Here is a 21,824-nt window from a genome sequence, read left to right on the forward strand (position 1 = left end):
AAAAGAGTCCTTTCTCATATGCAGTTTAGTCCTTTTGCTCCTGCACATGTATCTATATCAACCTTGAGCTGGGTCCTGGGCTAATTAGTAGGATATACAAATGAATAAGTTGGGACTTCCTTGGTGGTCCAGGGGTTAAGCCTCTGCGATAACGCTGTAGGGGGCGGGAGTTCCATCCTGGATGGGAAACTAAGATCCTGCTTGCCAAGCAGCCAAAGAAAAATGAAATAAATGAATAAGTCAAGGGCTGCCAGATACCGCAGTTAAAGAGTTAAAAGGTTTTTCTTAAAATATTCACTGCATTTTAAAAAAAATACTTATTTGGCTGTGCCAGGGTCTTACTTGTGGCATGCGGGATCTTTAGTCGCAGCATGTGAACTGTTGGTGCAGCATGTGGGATCCAGTTCCCTGACTGGGGATGAAACCCAGGTCCCTGCATTGGGATCACAGAGTCCTACCCACAGGACCACCAGGGAAGTCCTCATTGCATCTTATATAATTGTAAAAGAAATACATTTGCTTTGTAAAATTCAGATAATACAGAAATATGAAATGTAACATTTACCCCAATCCCTTTACCGGAATATATGAATTTGGTGTACATTACTCCATATTGCAGTTCAGTTCAGTTGCTCAGTCATGTCCAACTCTTTGCGACCCCGTGAATCACAGCACGCCAGGCCTCCCTGTCCATCATGTCCATCGAGTCAGTGATGCCATCCCACCATCTCATCCTCTGTCGTCCCCTTCTCCTCCTGCTCTCAATCCCTCCCAGCATCAGAGTCTTTTCCAATGAGTCAACTCTTTGCATGAGGTGGCCAAAGTACTGGAGTTTCAGCTTTAGCATCATTCCTTCCAAAGAAATCCCAGGGCTGATCTCCTTCAGAATGGACTGGTTGGATCTCCTTGCAGATCTCCATATTTACTATATGCTAAATATATATGCTAAATACTATTTACAGTATGGAACTAGACCTTACATACTCCTCTGCAGCTCGTGTTTTTGTTTTATTTAATTATTTCAGTTTGAGATTTCTAACTGCCCAAATAGTTTTGAATAAATGAACAAAGGAGGAAATGTTAAAAACAAACAGGACTTTCCTGGTGGTCCAGTGGTTAAGAATCTGCCTGCCAATGCAGGGGACGATCCCTGGTCCTGGAAGATCACAAGCCATGAGACAGCTAGCCCACATGGTGTCCTAACCCCCATGCTCTGAAATAAGAGAAGCCACTGCAATGAGAAGCCCAAGTACTGCAATTAGAGAGTAGCCCCTGCTCACCACAAAGAGAGAAAGCCTGCACAGCAACCAAGATCCAACACAGCCAAAAATAAATAAATACAATCAAAAACAACAACAAAACCTGTGCTCTGTTGTCACCCTTACTAGTGACCACTGGTTTCTCAACTGAAAAAAAAAATGCACAATCTAAAAGTTGAGAATTATGTTTTATTCAATGAACATACTGAGGACTGAGGCCAAGAAGACAGCCTCTCAGACAGCTCTGAAGGACTGTTCTGAAGACGTAACGGTGGCGCTAGGATAGGGGTTTTTGCAGAACACCTAGGTAGTCAGAGTGTCAAAAGATTACAGTTAATCGACAGAGGATGAGATGGTTGGATGGCATCACTGACTCGATGGACATGAGTTTGAGCAAGCTCTGGGAATTGGTGATGGACAGGGAAGCCTGGCGTGCTGCAGTCCATGGGGTCGCAAAGAGTCAGACACGACCGAGCGACTGAAGTGAAAGAAAGCCAAGCATCTCAAGTTAGTGAATTCAGTGCTTTTCTTGTTATGAGAAGAGGCAAGAGTCTGGGCTTATTGAAATCAACCCTTTGATGTGCACCTTAACTATTTAGAGCCAGTATCCTATTTTTCCCCATCCTGAATCCCCTCAAGGTGGGCAGTGGCTGATGATTTGATGGCCGCAACATCCTTCCTTTACTGATACAGCAGGTAACATTCTTTGTCCACAGGATAAATGGCATGTGAAACACCTAAGTAAGAATGCTAGTTAATACCATTTGCAATGCTCTGGACTGGGTAGTTTCTCAGTTCCTTCCAAGTTTAAGATCATATTATTACATTAGAGGCTCTTTCAACTGTTTATTGAGAACCTACTTTGTGTCTGTCAAAGTGAGGGGTCCTGGAACGCAGTGATGAGTAAAACACAGGTTTCCATTCCTGTGGAATCTACAGTCTCTTGGCTATTTATTCAATAAGTTGCAGCCCATTCATTGTGAGATCAATTTGGTGAGTTAAAAAAAAAAAAAAGACAGACTAGAATATAAACAGTTGAAAGAGCCTCTAATGATACTACAATGTCAGCCTGGGCCCAAATCCAAGTTATTCATTTATTAACCTTGTGATATTAAGCAGTGTGGATTTTGAAATGAGATTAGCCTGGAATATCTGGATGTGCCCTAGATGCAATCACAAGTGTCTTTATAAGACAGAGGCAGAGAGAAACTTGGTCACAGAAGGCCACTTACCACTGAAGCATCTCTCTAGAGACTTGAAGATGCTATGTGGCTGGATTGGAAAGTGGAGAAGGGCCATGAAGCAAAGAATGCAGGGACTGTAGCTTCAGAAACTAGAAAGGCGAGGAAACCCCATTCTAGAGTCCCTAGAGTTTACAGAGAGAACGAGTCTCTGCAGACATCTTGGTTTCAGCTCGTTTTGGACCTCTGGCTTCCAGAACTCTAGCTTCTGAATACATTCCTGCAGTTTGAAGACACTAAATTACAGTAATTTGTTACAACAGCAACAGGAATAGACGGTAGTCTATTCATGTAGAAGCAAATACTTACCTGTACATACAAATTGTTGCCTCCCCACCCCGAAAGTTTTTTAACCCAGTTGTGCATACTGCAGTTCTGCATTCTGAAGGCTTACCCATATGAAAGAAATGTGAGGCAGACATGTACGGGCTAAACTTAAAAACCACGTTGGTATAAAAGGGGCTTTTTCAGGAAAGTAAATGCTTTTGCTTATGTCAGATGAACTCAAGCTGACTTGGAAATCTCTGTTTTTAAAAAATATGTCAAAGCTGAGATTGATATGATTTTAATGGTTAAAAACTACCTTCTTTGGGGAGTGCTGAATGTTTGTATCCCCCATCCCCCCAAAAAAATCCATGTTACCTAGGCCCCCCCGCCCCCCACCCATGTGATGGCATTTGGAGGTGGGGCCTTTGGGAGGATAATTAGGTCAAGAGGGTGGATCCCTCATTAATGGGATTGAAAGTGTGAAAGTGTTAGTCACTCAGTCCAACTGAGTCCAACTCTTCGCAACCCCATAGACTGTAGCCCTCCAGGCTCCTCTGTCCATGGGATTCTCCAGGTGAGAATACTGGAGTGGGCTGCCATTCCCTTCTCCAGGGGATCTTCCCGACCTAAGGATTGAACCCGGGTCTCCTGTACTGCAGGCAGGTCCTTTACTGCTGAGCCACCATGAATGGAATCAAGAGTCTTTGTCAAAGAGACTGTAGAGATGCCTCAACAGCCATCTGTTATGTGAAGACACAGCAGGTAGAACCAAGAGAGTGCTGGGATTTTTTGGCCATACCACACAGCTTGTGGGATCTTAGTTCTGTGACCAGGGATTGAACCCAGACCCTGGGCAGATGAGAGTGCCAAGTAAGTTTCCAAGGTGCTTTGAGCTTGGACTTCCCAATTACAGAATTGTGAGAAATTAGTTTATTGTTTAAGCCACCCAATCTGTGGTGTCAGCAGCCCAAACTAAGAAAAGAGAAATTTTAAAATTCCATACAAGAGTAAGAATATCAGAATAGAGTAAAATTTCCCACTGACCTAAATCAAACACAATATGAAAACTGGCTGCTTTCAAAAACCTACACAGCTATGCATCTTGACTTCCATGGACTATCTCCCAGAGATCCTTCAGTGCTGTACATGAAAACCTTCATCACATTATTTTTCTGTTTCCTAACATTTTATTATATTGTGTTGTCATTCATGTAGCCAATCTCCTACTGGTGGACACTGAGGTTGTTGCCAAACTTCTTGCTATTATCAATATTTACAATGAATAACTTGTACATAAGTCATTTTGCACATATGCATGTATATCATAAATTCCTGGCAGTAGAATTGTGGAATCAAAAATATACACGTGGCTTACGTGATCGTAGTCCCCCGACCAGGATTTGAACCGCCCCCTACAACACAGAGTCTTAACTGCTAGATCGCCAGGGAAGTCTCCATCCATTTTTACTTTTAGTAGAAATTGCCCCCACTTTCTGCACAGAACTTGTACCAATCTATATTCTATAGCAATGGAGGAGAGATGCTGTTCACCTATAATTGATGTTGGCTGCAATGGTCAGTGAGTAATATCTCAGAGCAATGTTTTTCTCATATTGTAAGTATGGGTATCGTTTTACATTTGTAAAAGCCAATTGTGTGTGTGTGTATACGTACTCCGTATTTATATCTTTTGCCCATATTTCTATTCTATTTGATTGTTCTTTCAGTACTGAAGAAACTAGTCCTTTGTAATATGTCTCAAATGTTTTCCTGTCTGCTGTCTTTTACTTTGCTTCTGATGATTTTTTGTTGTGCAGTTTTAAAAAGAAAATTTACATAGCCAAAACTTATAGAACTTTCTCTTAGGCTCCTAGAATTTATGTTCATCTAAGAAAGATCATCTCCATTGTTGGCTTAATACCTTTTCTTCAGTTCTTCTAGCATTTTCATCTTTTCTTCACGGTTTCCAATCTTTGATCTGCTTGGGATTTATTTTGGTGAAAGATGTGAGAGATGAATACAACTTATTTTCCCCCTGTTGGGTACCCAGTTCTCCCAACACCATTTGTTGAATAAGATACCTTTCTTTCCCACTACAGTTTGAAGTACTACTTTTATTACGTGTTAAACTTTTCTATGTGTTTTGTTCCATTGATAGAATTGCTAGTTTAGTTCTATTGATCTCTTGTCCGTTTCTGCACTGGTACCAATTATTTTACCTTTATAATATAAAGATTATATTGAGGTTAGTTCTCTCAACTCTTCAATAAGTTAAAATTTATAACTTGATGATGCTGAATTTTCCTCTCCAAGATCTACTAAATCTTCCCTTTAGCTCCAAGTCGTCTTGTCTGCTTTTGTAGGGTTGTCTTCAAGGAGCTCTTATAAAGTTTTTTTTCCCCGTTTTATTATTGTTGTTATTGGAAGATAGATTTCATCTGTCTCATAACAGGTCACATATATATATTACATTGATACCAAAAAACTATATTGATGTGTACATATTAACTTTTTTTTCCCTGGCTGTGCCACAGAGCATGTGAGATCTTCATTCTCTGACCAAGGATCGAACCCGTGCCTCCTGTAGTCCAAGTGTGGAGTCTGAACTGCTGGACCACCAGGGAAGTCCCCATGTTAACTTTCTATTGAATTTATTGCGTTTAGGCCATTCATACTGTTCACCTGGCCACAAGCTCTACCCAACCCACCCCCGCCCCCCGCCCCCGCAACAGTTTTAAACAACTTGTCTTTTTCCTGATGGAATGTATATTGATAGCCTGGCTTAGCTTCAGAAACAAACAGGAAAAAATTGGAAGGAAACTATGGGACAATCTACAATCAAGGGCTTGTCAGTTACAGTAGTGCCCTTACTACAACACAAAGCTCCCCGAGCTGTGCAGTTGGTGCCAGTCAAGTGCTCCCCCTCCATACGGTATGGAAGCGTTTGGTTGTCCAAGGGTCCAGGAAGAATTCAGCATGAGCCCGGTGAAGTCGGAGTGGGCGGTCCTCACAGAGATGCTGCAGCTGGGTGGGGGTGACTTAAGTCACTGGGCAGTGCTGCGACCAGCAGGATACAGTGGGAAATCCCACCAAGCAGAGCACCCTCCTGTGTCCACAGAAAGAAGTCACGGGAATCTCAGCGAGGCGAGTCTTGGAGTGATGGAGAGGCCAAGATGGGGGCAGAAAACCCAGCTTCCGGAGCCCACACTCTCTACAGTCCTACAGACTGATTCATTCAAACTTAGTTTCACTTCCTGTTTTTCTTCTTCCTTCCAGCAGCACCTTGGGCAGATAAGTCAACCTTTCTGGCCCGTAAATGCCAGACAGCAAAGGAACCGAAGAGACAGGCTCTGTCTTTTCCATAAAAGGGCACTTGCCTTGGACCAGTTATGGGCACTGCCTTATTGGGTGTTTTCATAGGGTCCCTCTGGGAAGGTGCCTTGCTGAGCCTGAGGAGAAAGAAGCAGGCCTGGGGAGTTTGGATCTCAAAGACGGGTTCCTCTATATCTGTTGAATAAACCAACAAATGACTTGAGCTGGTCTCTGCCAGGTGAAAAGAGGAAAACAAGATCGAGTGGATGAAACAACATATGTAAGAAATGCAGGAGATGAGAAATCCCGAGTGGTTGGAGGAGACAGGAGAGAGAGCTAAGGCCTTAAGGAGGCTAGAAAACCCATCAGGCATCAAGAGTCATTACTTTAAAACAAATTTTTTTTTTTCAGTGTGGGCCATTTTTCAACTCATTGTTGAATCTGTTACAATATTGCTTCTGTTTTATGGGGTTTTTTTTGGCCACAAGGCATGTAGGATATCAGCTTCCCAAAAGGGATTGAACCTCCACGCCCTGTAGCAGAAGGCAAAGTCTGAACTACTGGACCACCAGAGAAGTCCCAACAATCATTATTACAATTTCAATTTAGGGTAAAATGTGAAGCAACTTCTTTTTCTGAAGCTGAAACACTGAAGGGCAAGTTTGTCCTTATTATTCTCCCTCCCATCTGCTTCTGGTTGACTTTGGGTCGGGGGAAACGGGCTGGTACAAATGCTTGTTCACCAGATAAGGTGGGGCCCGGGCTATCTCCCCTGCTCTCACTTTAAATTCACAGTATTTTAAAATTTTTACTGTGGTATTATATACAAAGCATAAAATTTATCATTTTAGCCCTTCAGTGGACGATTCAGCAACATTAATTACATTCACATTGTTGTAAAACTGTCAACAGCATCCATCTCCAGGACTTTCTCAACCCTAACTGAAATTTTGTGCCCATTGAACAATGACTCCTCAGCCCTTTCTCCTCCAGCCCGTGGCAACCGCCATTCTGTTTCCTTTTCCTATGAATTTGACTAGTTCAGGCAGCTCGTGTAAGTGGAATCATATTTGTCCTTTTGTGACTGGTTTACTTCACCTAGCATCACGTGCTCAAGGTTCATCCAAGGTGTAGCCCGTGTCTGCATTTCATTCCTTTTTGAGGCTGAATCATCTTCCACTGTATGTCTATACCACGTTTATCCATTCATCCACTGATGGACATACAGGTTGTTTCCATGTCAGCTTTTGTGGATAATGCTGCCACAGATGTGGGTGTACAAGTATCTGTTCGTGTTTTACTAGAATTGCTGGATCACAGGGTAATTCTATCTTAAATTCTTTGAGGGACTCTCTTCGTAGACCCCATTTTAAAGTCCATTTCCCCCTTGGCTTGAAGGTAGGCATACTGATTTAGATAGAGTACCACTTGGAAAGAGCTACCAGTTTAGGAGGAAAAGTAACCAGACAAGCTTCAGCCTTGCGGGCTTCTTCCTTGTTTCCATAAGAGGCATCATCTCTGTGAACTCATTGCGCTGCAAACTAGTGTTTCTCTAAGAGTGGTCCAGGAAGCACTGGCATCAAAAATAACTTATAATACAGACTTCCCTGTGGTTCAGCGGATAGGAGTCTAAGAAGATTCCACATGCTGTGGAGCAACTAAACCCATGCATCATGACTCCTGAGCCTGTGTGCTGCAAATACGGAAGCCCATGTGCCTAGAGCCCGTGCTCTGCAACGAGAAGCCCCTGTAGTGAGAAGCCCGCACAGCGCAACTGGAGAGGAGCCCCCGATCGCCAAGACACCACCGTAGTGACGGTCACAACGTCCAGCTGCCCCTTGGTGTAGAATGGACTCCTCTGCTGGTCCAGGTCTCTCCTTTGATGGTGCTACTTTTCCATGTTTGTGGGTTCATGTAGTCGAAGCTATGGTTTTTCCAGTAGTCATGTAAAGATGTGAGAGTTGGACCATAAAGAAAAGCTGAGCACCGAAGAATTGATGTTTTTGAATTGTGATGCTAGAGAATACTCTTGGAGAGTCCCTTGGACAGCAAGGAGATCAAGCTAGTCAATCCTAAAGGAAATCAACACTGAATGTTCATTGCAAGGACTGATGCTGAAGCTCCAATACTTTGGTCACCTGATTCAAAGAGCTGACTCATTGGAAAAGAACTTGGTGCTGGGAAAGACTGAAGGCAGGAGGAGGGGTGGGGGACGACAGAAGATGAGATGGTTGGAGGGTATCACTGGCTCAATGGACATGAATTTGAGCAAACTCTAGGAGATAGTGAAGGACACCGAAGCCTGGCATGCTAAAGCCCATGGGTCACAAAGTTGGACACGACTTGTGACTGAACAACAATTAAACTGCAAATAATACCTAGTAGAAGGCATTGTCTTACATCAGAATTTTATTCCAAAGACCAGATTCTGTCTGGTATCCCAGGTTGTTGTTCAAAGCTTTTAATTACAGGCTTCATCAACTGTCCGGACCCATCCAGCTCCTAATTTTGCTGGGCATACACACATACTGGGAAATAAGGCTTGTTCTCCTTTAAGACACTCCTCACCACACCTTGAGAGTTGGGAGCCACCCACTGTGCCGTGACCACAGGGTGGCCAGGTTTGGCAGGAAGCCCACTGAGCAGGGTGCCCACAGAAGAAGTCTTCCACACCTCGCCACTCAGCAGCAGCCCTCCTGGGGTTTTCCTGTTGAACTCTTCTTGGCACTGGGTTTGAGGACATAGTGCTCTAGACCCAGACGAACATAGACTCTGTTGACTTTGTAGAATTAGGTAACACTGCTTACTTCCTCCACAGCTTAGGAAACAACCCAGATGACACACCGCCACGCCCAACCCCTGGAAAGCACCCCAGTGGTAACAACCGTGTCATTCCCATACATATGGGCTCTGTTCTCACCGCATCCCCCTGCAGCTGCGTGTGTTCCAAACCCTGCTTTCTTAGAACAAGGGTTCCAGCTCACTGCTTGCCCCCAGAGCAGTGGCACTTTGGTCCTTGGGCTGGACACATGGTTTACCTTCTAGGAGGAACTGAGTCAGAACAGTCATCTTCAAAGTGGGGTGGAGAAGAGCCTCCATGAGGAAGGAAGAAAAAAAACTGGTAATTTAGTTTTTCCTCATACTTAAACAAAAACAACAAATGCGGGGACTTGCCTGGCTGCCCAGGGATTAAGGTCCTATTCTTCCACTGCAGGGGCCGCAGGTTTGATCCCTGGTCGGGGAGCTAAGATCCTACGTATCGCGTGATGTGGCCAAAAAAAAAAAAAAAAAAAATCTCCATTTTCTCTTTTATAAAATACACAATCTATGTGGATACTCAGGTCAATTAATGCAACACATAGGCTTGTACACATAGGCTTGTAGATTCTGAGAGTGAGCACAAGCTTCGCTTTTGCTGGTGGGGGCTTCCCAGCTGGCTCAGTGGTCAAGAATCCAGTTGCCGGTGCAGGAGATGCAAGAGATGTGGGTTCGATCCCTGGGACAGGAAGATCCCTGGAGTAGGAAATGGAAACCCACTCCAGTATTCTTGCCCGGAAAATTCCATGAACAGAGGAGCCTGGAGGGCTGCAGTCCATGGAGCTGCAGAGAGTCAGATATGACTGAACACACACACATGCATGATTAAAACTATACAGACCACTGAAGCAACATGGATGAGTCCAGAGATTGTCAAACTTAGTGAAGTCAGATAAAGATATCATATGATATTGCTTATATGTGGTATTAAAAAAAAAGATACAAAGGAACTTATAAAGCAGAAACAGACTCATAGACTTAGAGAATAAACTTATGGTTACAGATAGGGGCAAGGGTGGGGGTTGGGGGGAGGTACAGTTAGGGGTTGACATGTACACCCTGGTATATTTAAAATGGATAATCAACAAGGATCTACTTTGTGGCATGTGGAACTCTGTTCAATATTATGTAACAACCTAAATGGGAAAAGAATTGGAAAAAGAATAAATTCATGTATAACTGAATCACTTTGCTGTATACCTGAAATTAACACAACATTGTTAATAGTATGCTCCAATATAAAATAAAAAGTCAAAAAAATAAGACACAAAAGATCCAAAAAAAGTGGAAAAAAAAATATAGATCACCAAGGGAACACAGAGAGGATTAGTTCCTACAACTGCTGCTGCTGCTGCTGCTAAGTCGCTTCAGTCGTGTCCGACTCTGTGCGACCCCATAGATGGCAGCCCGCCAGGCTCCCCCGTCCCTGGGATTCTCCAGGCAAGAATACTGGAGTGGGTTGCCATTGCCTTCTCCAATGCATGAAAGTGAAAAGTGAAAGTGAAGTTGCTCAGTCGTGTCCGACTCTTAGCAATCCCATGGACTGTAGCCTACCAGGCTCCTCCGTCCATGGGACTTTCCAGGCAAGAGTACTGGAGTGGGGTGCCATTGCCTTCTCCGAGTTCCTACAACTCTGAAGGGTAATTACCATGGATAATTCCACTTTGTAGCTGAGAAAACTGAGGCACAAAGTCTGCCCAGTCTAGCATGAGGGTAAAACTGAGTCCTCAAACTCATATCCTTCGAGTCAGTGATGCTATCCAACCATCTCATCCTCTGTTGTCCCCTTCTCCTTCTGCCTTCAATCTTTCCCAACATCAGGGTCTTTTCCAATGAGTTGCTCTTCACATCAGGTGGCCAAAGTATTGGAGCTTCAGTATCACATTTACAAGACTTCTTTTTTACTGTTTTATGCTAAACAGAGATGTATTATTAAATCCCTTTAAGATTTCTACTTGATTAAAAAAGGATTAAATTACATATGGTATTGAGTTGTTTTAAGACACTGGAGAGGAAAAAAAAGGAAAATCTAAGTACAGATACAAGAACTATCTTTCATAGCATAATAGCTGCTGATGATATAAATAAGCTATTAGATTTGTTGTCAATTTTGGGGGGTGCCATACCATGTGGCATGTGAGATCTTAGTTCCTCCACCAGGAATCCAAACTGGGCCTCTTGCATTGGGAACACGGAGTCTTCGCTGCTGGACCAACAGGGAAGTCCCTGCATGTAATTTTTAACACATATTTGTATGAATACCCATACGTGATGGTGCTTTTTGACTCTTTTAGCCATTATGGAGGGAACCAAGCGGTTCTGTGTTCCTCACATCCTCTCTTGGGGCCAGTGACACAAATTGCTTCTGTCCTGCTCACAAATTCACACATGGTTAGGATGTTATAAGAAACGAAACCAATAATGTTTGTCAAGTCCCCAAACACTCTTGTCTGGAGAAAGGATGTATCTGAGAGCCCACATCGGAGCAGTCGGCATCGTCTGACCTGGAAAGTGATGTCATGGAATGCCCTGGTGGCTGAAAAGGGAACATGAGACAGGCAGGTCTGGGAGGCAAGCCCGGAGGACAGGCAGAGAGCGTGCAAGACGGGTGCCAAGTGGACTCTAAATAGGGAAGCTGGCGTAAGACAAAGAGGCTTGAAAAGAGTGAGATGGCACGCTGCCATCCCCCAGGAGTCTGTGCCGAGGAACCTAGGAATTATTTTCACGAACAGCGACGTCTGTAGAGGTACAGAGTTCCCAGAGAGGACAGAGGAATAAGGAAGAGTCCAGAGTGAATTTCCCCAACAGTAGTTTCAGGCATTAAAGCCTCTGTGACCATGATGATTGATTTATGTCAAGTGGAAAGTGCTGGTCAGGCACATTGCAGTGTATAACTGAGGTGACAGCTGTCGGAGGGTTGAAAACGGTGTATTTCTTACGCAGCAGAAGGTGCGAACGTGATTTTAATGCGGCAAGAGTTAAATACACTGAGATTGTCTTCATGCTCACACCTCTGCTGAATAGTCAAAGGTAACTGGCTATTAGTATTTTCAGAAAATAATGTATTTTCATTTTAAAATGTGGTACCAAAATAAACACTTAAAGGGACACATGTATGAAAAGTTAAAAATAATATTCAACAAGTTAAAAATGTTTAGAGAAATGTACTGACACATCTGCAACAAAAAAACCCAACTTTTCAATCTCTTCATGGTTTACTTTATATTACAAATTTTGTGCCACCATTAGATGATATATTAATTTCACTTCTTTACATACATTGAGGAAGAAACATAAAATCAGACCTAAATATATTACAAGGCATTTCAGGGAGGTGTTTTTTGTTGGCCACCAAAAAAAAAAGATCTGAAATTTACTTTCGAAATTGAGATAGACTTGTTTAGAACCACTATCCTGGCTCCTTTTCCACTTTTAGTATATCCTGGCTTTTCTCAAGGTCTCAGTAAATGGCTTACACAAATTCTCTGGTCCAAGGTTAACATTCCAGATGTTCCAAAAAGTCATGTTCAACACATTCTTCCAGTTGTTTCAAGACCCTTGGGTTATCTGCGACAGGAAACTCCATGAGTGGAGGAGGGCCTTGGGTGTCAGCGGGCAGTCGACTCTGGGTTTTAAAAGCACAGTTTAGAGTCCCAAAGAAGGGCATCAGTTGCCTAACGCTGGAAAGAGAATGCTGGCGCAGCAGAGGGAACTCGCTCTTCATGTCGATCTCATCTGAGCTGCTGATTTCCTGCAGAAAACCAACGATGACATGCTAAGGGTTAGAAAGGCCCATGCAGGCGGTGAAAGCTAAGACACGAGTCCTCTAGGAAAACTCCCTGTCTGCTCTGACGGCAGCAGCGTCAACTTGAATCCCATGTCCCCACTGCCGTCTTCCACCAGATTTTGCTGTGAGCCATCCTGCTGGGGCCCCTGGCACCCCTCCTGCAGGCCCTTCCTCTGAGTCACGGAGGGACTCTGCGGGCACGTCTCCTTCTACAGCAGGGGTCCCCAACCTGTGGTCTACTCAGGAACTAGGCTGCAAAGCAGGAGGTGTGCAGTGGAACAAGATGAGATTACAGTGTAGACTGGACATTAGCAACACACTTCGGGTGTCCCCGTCTCCCATGAATCCCAGCTGGGACATCAGGTTGCAGGAAAACAAGCTCAGCGCTCCCAGTGATGCTGCATTATGGTGAGTTGGATCATTATTTCATTATCACAATGTAATGATAAAAGAAATAAAGTGCACAATAAAGGTAATGAAACCACCCTGAAACCACGCTCCCAACCCATCCCAGCTTCCTGGTCCGTGGAAAGAGCGCGTTCTACAAAACCACCTCCTGATGCTGAAGAAGTTGCGGACCGCTATTCTATAGGACTGTGTCCACCCAGGAGGCTTTGCCTCTTAGCACCCGGGATGAGAAAGTGACATACAAACGCTAAGATAAAGATGAAATGTATAACCCTCTCCAAGTCTGAACACTTAAGAGGCATTTTGAACACCATTCAAAGTCATTGAAATCAAATGGCATATGAAGTACTTCACTCACCCCCTGAGCCCGTCCCCCTCCACCACAAACACAAATTTTGTAAAAAGGAAAACAATTACCCCATATTTTAATTTTAGAAGTTCAAGAATCCTGACAGTGTGGGGCTTGCATTCTTGGTGATCCTCCTCTAAATCTGAGGAGAAGGCAGGGCTTTCTGTGTCCACTTCGGGAACAAATGCCCACCTGTAACTGGAGGAAGAGAATCCGAGGTCAGGCACGTGGGCTCAGAGCCCACCCAAAGGTTTTCAAATAGCTTCTCTGAGATGTAATTCACATACCGCACAGTTCACTCATTTAAAGTGTACTATTCAGGACTTCCCTAGTGGTTCAGTGGCTAAGACTCCGCACTCCTAGTGTAGGGAATGTGGGTTCAATCCCTGGTAGGGGAACTAGATCCCACATGCCGCAACTTAAGAGTTCACACGCTGCAACTAAACACTTCGAGTGCTGCAACTAAGACCCAGGACAGCCCAAAATACAAATAAATAAAAAATAGATTGCACCATTCCATAGCTTTTGGTATATTCACAGAATTGTACCTCCATCACCATCCATCGTGATCAATTTTAGGATATTTTAAAACCCCAAATAGCATCGCTGCTCCCTTTAGTGCTCACCCCTCAATCCACTCCAATTATCCCTCAATCTCATCCCTCAATCCACTCCTCAATCAAGGCCACCACTAAACTACGTTCTATCTGTACAGGTCTTTTTTATTCTGGACATTTCATGTAAGTTAAAATCATGGTTGTACATGATTACATTCCAACCAGTGTACTACATGGCTGTTTGTACCTGGCTTTTCTCACTTAACCTACTATCGTCAAGGCGCACCCATGCTGTACCACGTGCCGACACTTCCATCTCTTTGTGTTGTAGACTACTGTATTGTCTGGACACACCATATGTTATTTATCTGCTTGTCAATTGATGGACATTTAGGTTTTCTCTACTTTTTGCCTATTATGATTAGTGCTGCTATGCATATTCACGTACATTGGAACTCACTTAAAGAAAAAAAAAAACAACTTTCTTTTTTACAGCAGTTTTAGGTTCATCCAAAATTGAGCAGCAAGTATGGAGGTTTCCCATCTGCCCCCTGCCTGCTCTCTGCTAGGCTGAGCCTCCGTCAACACTCCCACTGGAAGGGTACATCTGTTACAATTGATGAACTGATACTGACTCCCCATCATCACCCCAAGTCCAGAGTTCAGCTTAGGGTTCACTCTCGGAGCTGCATCTTCCATTGGCTTGGACAAGTGTGTAATGACACGTGTCCACAGTATGGTGGACACACAATCACACACAGTCATCTCACTGCCCTGAAAATCCTGTGCCCTGCCTCCCTCTCCACTCCTGGGACACACTCATCTGTTTACTGTCTTTACAATTTTGTCCTTTACAGATTATCGTGTAGTTGAAAACATATGGCACGTAGCCGTTTCAGACTGGCTTCTTTCATTCTGTGTTTCTAACCACAAACATTTCTACATGATTCCTCTCTTTAGGGCGACAGGACAGAGAGAAGTGGCATCTGGGGCCAGGCATGAAATGAAACATACGAGCGGCCATGTTAAGCCCACAGGAAATGTGAGCCAACAGGGGCAGAGTGAACTGGAGAGAGTGTGTTCCATTTAGTTAATTAAAAACAAAGAGACCAAAAAAAAAAAAAGAAAATACACAAATGCAGTGAGGATCACCAGTGCAGGACTCTGTTTTATAAGCACCCAATAGCAAAACCCACTGAAACACACACACGAACAGAAACCCATCCGTAAACACCACTGTGAGCCAAATTCACCAAACCACAGGTGTTGCTAGTAATCTGAAACTGGGTATTCTGAGCAGGCTCCTCAGCCACTGGTAACCCACATGGTGTACAGGAAAGAACAAGTGAAAGTGCTGACGAGGGAAGAAAAGTCACCTCCTTCAAAGAGGACATGTGGTCTCCTATGACTTACATTTGAAATAACGGCATCTTGTCAGGTGGAAAAGAAAGTGCTGTGTCTAGGAATTTGCAAGCTGATAAATAGAGGACCAGCTCGCTCTGGGGTATCTTCCCCACCGACGGTCCGTTTCCATCAGAGGCTGCAACTTTCGTTCTGTTGATTTTGTTGCTGTTTCTATAAATTAACAAAGAAACTCTTGTTAGAAATTCATTCACATCCACTGTGGTCCTTTTGCCTATGAAAGGTCCATAAGAAGGTTTTTTCCTTTTGAAAAATGGTCAGAATAGCTGGTCCCTTCACAACTACTTCAGGAAAATGGTGTTTAGGATGAGCTAACCCTACATCATAAATTGATGTCCACAGTCTGGATCTAAAAAAAAAATCAAAACAAAAAAAACACAGTGATGTCCATTAACCTTCACATATGTGCACAGACTCATACACTACTTACCTCAATGATTCATTGTCCTTTTGCAGCTCCTCTTCAAGCTGTATGAATGCCTGAATCTTGGAAAAAAAAAAAAAGTGAATTCAAGTTACTATTTGAGAGAGGTTAAATCTAGCTTAATGTTTAAAGTTTATATGTCCATGAAAAATAGCAAATAAAACAAAAGGAATCAAAAATATTAAAAGAAAATCTACGAAATGGGAAAAAAATATTTGCAAACCAAATACGGTAAGGGATAACATCCAAAATACATAAAGAACTCATACAACTCAATAACGAAAAAGCAAATAATCAAATAAAAAATGGGCAGAGGACTTGAATTGACATTTTTCCAAAGAAGATATAGGAATGGCCAACAGGCACATGAAAAGATGCTCAACATCACTAATCATCAAGGAAACGCAAACTGAAACCACGATGAGACATCACCTCACACCCATCAGAACTGCTGTCATCCAACGGGCGAGATTACAAATGCTGGTGAGGATGTGGGGAAAAGGGAGCCCTTGAGCACTGCTGGTGGGATTATAAACCGGTACAGTCACTGAGGAGACGGTATAATGACTCCTCAAAACATTACAAATAGAATTGCCGTATGCTCCACGAAACCCACTTCTGGGACTATGCTCCAAGGAAATGAAAATATTCTCAGAGAGATATGTGCACCCCCATATTCAAGGCAGCATTATTTACCAGGCTGGCCAAAAAGTTCGTTCAGCTTTTTCTGTGATGTGGGAAGAAACTGAATGAACTTTTTGGTCAACTCGATACAGTAGCCAAGACATGGAACCATCCTAAGTGTCTATCAACAAATAAATGGATTAAGAAACTGTCTCATATATACATATATATGAATATACACACATATATGTATATATATACACACACACACACAAGTGTGTATACATACACACACACACACATACATGCATATGTATGTATGTTTACACACATGTGTGTACACACACATACACACACATGTATGTATGTATGAGAATACACACACACAGTAGAATCTTATTCAGTATGAAAAGGAGGAATCTTGCCATTGGCACACCTGCAGTAATTTGGAAGGACTCTGAGGGCATTACACTATGTAAAATAAGTCAGAAGAGAAAGACAAATACTGTATGATCTCACTTATAAGGGGAACCTAAGAAACAAAACAAAGCAAAACCAAACCAAACTCACAGAAGAGATCAGAGGAAGGGGGTGGGAGGAGAGAAAATTGAATGAAGGTGGTCAAAAGGTACAACCGTTGATTTATAAGACGTGTTATTACTAGGGATAATGCAGAATGTGACAACTGCAGTCAAAGCTGCTGTAAGTCACAGGTGAACGTAAAGAAAGTAAATCCTGAGTTGTCGTCACAAGGAAAAAATTCTTTTCTTTTGGATCCGTATGAAATGATGGATGCTAAGTAAATGTGATAAGGGTCTCATGATATATTTCAGTCAAATGATTGTGTGTTACACTTTAAACTTATATGCCGCTGCATGACACTTATATCTCATTAAAAGTGGGAAAAGCCCAGTTTAAAAAACAGCAAATAGGGAGTTCTATGGTGGTCCAGTGGTTAAGACTTCAATGCTTTCACTGCTGGGTTCAATCTCTGGCTAGGGAAGTCAGATTCCAAAAGTCAGGTGGGATGGCCAAAAAAAAAAAAAAGTGAATAATATCAAATTAATTTAAATAACTACAGTTGAGAGGTCAACTATGATTAGAGGATAAAATATCTCTACTTAACCAAGAGCTGACCATGCACTACCAACATGACTGAAAATTTTACAGATCAAATTAGATATACACAAAAGGATACATTATTCCTGAAAATGCATTTTAAAAAGCTCCAATTTTACCTCAAAAATAAAGTATTTGCACTTACCAATTCAGAGACCATTATTGGCCACAGTGAAGTCAAATGTTGGGGAGATATTCTTAGCAGCAAAACTCTGAAAAAAAGAAACATCTGAGCAGCAACTGAGGATGTCTGTCCCACTCTGAGATTGTCTGTCAGGCGTTCTAAGGAAAGAAGATTTTCAAGATGTCACACAAATGAGGAGTTTGGAGCTTCTCACTAGACAAAGAGGAAAAACACAACTGCAATTGCTCTGACATTTGACAACAACTGTAGGTGAGCTGGGTGTTGGGAGAATGGGGTTGCTCTCCATGTTTACCCACAGCCCTCTTCTTTGTGAGGCACAGCAGTTCATGGCCTTTGCTAAAGAAGTGAACCGAGGGTCTCTTATTCCCCTGCTACAGCTGAGTAGGAAGGAGGGCATCAACTTCTGGCTCACGCCAGAAATCCACTGCGTCATCAATGAGCGTGGAAATGATGTTGGTGGTTTTTTCTAATTCTTAATTTTTGGTCATGCTGTCTAGCTTGAGGGATCTTAGTTCCCTGACCCGGGGTCAGACCCGTGCCCCCTGCAGTAGAAGCATGGAGTCCTAACCACTGGACCTCCAGGGAAGTCCTGTAAATGTTCTAAGCATATGAAGTACGAGACATCAAACTATAAGATCACATAGGTTGGTTGGCAGATAACACTGTATTTTGGGGGTGAGGAGTGACAAGTGAAGTGAGTGAATAAAAGAATTATTCAGTTAAGTTTAGATTTGATGACTATGACAAAAACTTCAATTCCTGCAGGAAAAAAAAAAGTTGACTGAAACTCTCTAGTCCCTAAGTTTTCCCCATTTCTCCATTGAAATAATTGGTTATAGAATATGATTCTTCTCGTAATTTAAGGTTTCTGAGGAATATGGCAAATTGCCATGGCAAACAGCTGAACTATGGTCATGCTGGTTAAGATTCACTGGAGTACATTAGTAATAAACTTCTCTTAAAATCATATAATATTCTTTCTTCCTGAGTATTTAAGCTATGTTGGACAGAAAAAGCAAAAAGTTTATCTCTTATGGTTCCAGTACGAAAAGGTAGTATTTCAGACAACTATACCACATGGGAGAAAAGAAGAGCATCCTAAATGATGTAAAATGTTGAAACAAGTATATACATTCTATGTTCGACCACTGCAAAAAACTTTAAAAAGAGACACATCTCCAAACCCACTTTAAATAAATCAAAATAGAATGCGGAAAAAATGTTCAAGTAACCTCAGGAAAATAGAAAAAGGCAAACAAAGGAATGAAAAACAAAGAACAAACAGAAAATAAATAAAAAGGCATAATATATCCTGCTGCTGCTGCTAAATCACTTCAGTCGTGTCCGACTCTGTGCGACCCCATAGATGGCAGCCCACCAGGCTCCCCCATCCCTGGGATTTTCCAGGCAAGAACACTGGAGTGGGCTGCCATTTCCTTTTCCAAAGCATGAAAGTGAAAAGTGAAAGTGAAGTCGCTCAGTCATGTCTGATTCCTAGCGACCCCATGGACTGCAGCCTACCAGGCTCCTCCGTCCATGAGATTTTCCAGGCAAGAGTACTGGGGTGGGGTGCCATTGCCTTCTCCATAATATATCCTGACATGGCAGTAATTACATTAAAGGTAAACTGTCTAAATTCACTAGTTAAAAGAGATTGGTTGAATAGATTAAAGAAATGACCTACTTGTATGCTATCTTACACAAAACTCACTTCAAATATATAAGTAGGTTAAAGGTAAAAGGATGGGAAAAGACACACTGTGCAAACATTTTAAGAAAGCTGGAGTGGCACTATTAACACGGAATGGACTTCAGAGCAGAGCAAAGCACCAGGGTCAAAGAGGGACACTGCAGAGTGAAAGGTCAATTCAGCAGGAAGATATAACATTCCTAAATGCCTGTGTACCGAACAACAGAGGTCTAAATTACAAGAAAGAACTACCAGAACTCAAAGAATAACTTCTGACAGTTGTAGCTGAGGTTCAAGATCCCTACTCCATGATGGATAGAAGCCTTAGGGAAAAAAACAGTCAAGTAAGGATATAGAAGAACCGAGCAATACCATCAGCCTGCAGAATCTAAAACCACTTGCAGAACACTCCGCTCAACACAGCAGAATTCATCTCATTAACTGCTCGTGGAACATTCACCAAGACTGCTTAATGACCCATGACAAAATCTAACTTCAACAAATTTAAATTCTACAAAGAATGTTCTCTGACCACGTGTGTGTGCCTAGTCACTCAATCGTGTTTGACTCTTTGTGACCCCATGGACTGTAGCTTGCCAGACTCCTCTGTCCATGAGGATTCTCCAGGCAAGATTCTCCAGGGTTGCCATGCCCTCCTCCAGTGGATCTTCCCAACCCAGGGATCAAACCCAGGTCTCCCGCATTGCAGGTGGATTTTTTTTACCGTCTGAGCCGTCAGGGAAGCCCACTCTGACCATAATGGACTCAAACTGGAAATTAATTATAGAAGAACAACTGGAAACACTTGGAAATTAACAAACTTCTATTAATAAATAAGATATGGGCTGAACAGGAAGCATCAAAGCAAATAAAACATATAAAGCAATGAATGAAAATTAAAAGATTATCAGATTTTGTGGGATATAAAGTAATGAGAAGGAAATGTATAGCACTAAATGCTTACATTATACAAGAAGAAAGCACTCTATTCTATAATTCAAGCCTCTATCTTATGAGACTTGGAGAAGGAAATGGCAACCTACTCCAGTACTCTTGCCTGGAGAATCCCATGGATAGAGGAGCCTGGCAGGCTACAGTCCATGGGGTTGCAAGAGTTGGACACGACTTAGTGACTAAACCACCATCACCACCACCTAAAAGCAAGGACAAAGAAGGGCATGGTAAAGAGCAGACATAAATGAAATTGCAAACAAAACAAAAATAATACACAAAAAAATCAAACTAAAGTTTGGTAATTTGAAAAGAACAATAAAACTGATAAACTTCTAGAAACACTAACCCCAAAAAAGAGAAGGTAAATTACCAATATCAGGAATGAAACAAAGGTTATCTCTATAGGCATCAAAAGGATAATGACACTTGAATTACTGTTTAAATGAGGATGCAAAATGGTACATCCACTCTGAAAAACAGTTTGGCAGTTTCATAGAGAGTTTCTTAAGAGTTTCTTAGAGAGTTAGATGACAAAGGTCCATCTAGTCAAAGCTATGGTTTTTCTAGTGGTCATGTTTGGACGTGAGAATTGGACTATAAAGAAAGCTGAGTACTGAAGAATCAATGCTTTTGAACTGTGGTGTTGGAGAAGACTCTTGAGAGTCCCTTGGACTGCAAGGAGATCCAACCAGTCAATCCTAAAGGAAACCAGTCCTGAATATTCATTGGAAGGACTGATGCTGAAGCTGAAACTCCAATACTTTGGCCACCTGATTCAAAGAACTGACTCATTTGAAAAGACCCTGATGCTGGGAAAGACTGAAGGTGGGAGGAGAAGGGGACGACAGAGGATGAGATGGCTGGATGGCATCACCAACTTGATGGACATGAGTTTGAGTAAGCTCTGGGAGTTGGTGAGTGACAGGGAGGCCTGGTGTGCTGTAGTCCATGGGGTCGCAAAGAGTCAAACAACACTGAGCGACTGAACTGAACTAGAGAGTTAAACACACATTTACCACAGGACCCTGTAATCAAACCCTTGTGTAGAGAAATGACAATTTAAAACCACACAAAAATGGTACATGCATGCTTATCATAGATGCTTTATTTCTAATAACCCCAAACTGGAACAACACAAATGTCCTCCAGTTAAATGGATAAATGCACTGGGAAACATCCATAAAATGCAGTATTATTACTCATTAAAAAAGAGCAAACCTTGATACACCCATGAACCTACTTGCCTCTGGATGGATCTCAGAGGCATTGTACTGAATGAAAAAGCTGTTCTCAAAAGGGGACATGCTGCACAATTCTATTTATACAATATTCTCAATGTGACAATTGAAAGTGATGGAGAACAGGTGAGCGGTTTCCAAGGGTCAGGGCTGGGTAGAGGGTGTGCCTCTATAAAGAAGTGAGTGGCTTGATGCTGGGAAAGATTGAAGG

General features: G+C 42.4%; 1 protein-coding gene across 1 annotated transcript in view; it reads right to left on the reverse strand.

The window, feature by feature from the left end:
• Positions 1–11,943: 11,943 nt before the first annotated feature.
• The window catches only part of DOP1B (DOP1 leucine zipper like protein B), a 124,571-nt gene continuing 114,690 nt past the window's right edge, over positions 11,944–21,824 (reverse strand). The window contains exons 32-36 of the mRNA XM_040264237.1: positions 17,732–17,868; positions 15,850–15,905; positions 15,411–15,572; positions 13,509–13,638; positions 11,944–12,647 (exon numbers count right to left, since the gene is read on the reverse strand). Of these exons, the coding sequence (XP_040120171.1) occupies positions 12,393–12,647; positions 13,509–13,638; positions 15,411–15,572; positions 15,850–15,905; positions 17,732–17,868 (740 nt within the window). The 3' untranslated portion in view covers positions 11,944–12,392. The remainder of the gene's footprint in view (positions 12,648–13,508; positions 13,639–15,410; positions 15,573–15,849; positions 15,906–17,731; positions 17,869–21,824) is intronic.

This window comes from Oryx dammah, unplaced genomic scaffold (genome assembly GCF_014754425.2).
Source record: "Oryx dammah isolate SB20612 unplaced genomic scaffold, SCBI_Odam_1.1 HiC_scaffold_2, whole genome shotgun sequence".
NCBI classification, from domain to species: Eukaryota; Metazoa; Chordata; class Mammalia; order Artiodactyla; family Bovidae; genus Oryx; species Oryx dammah.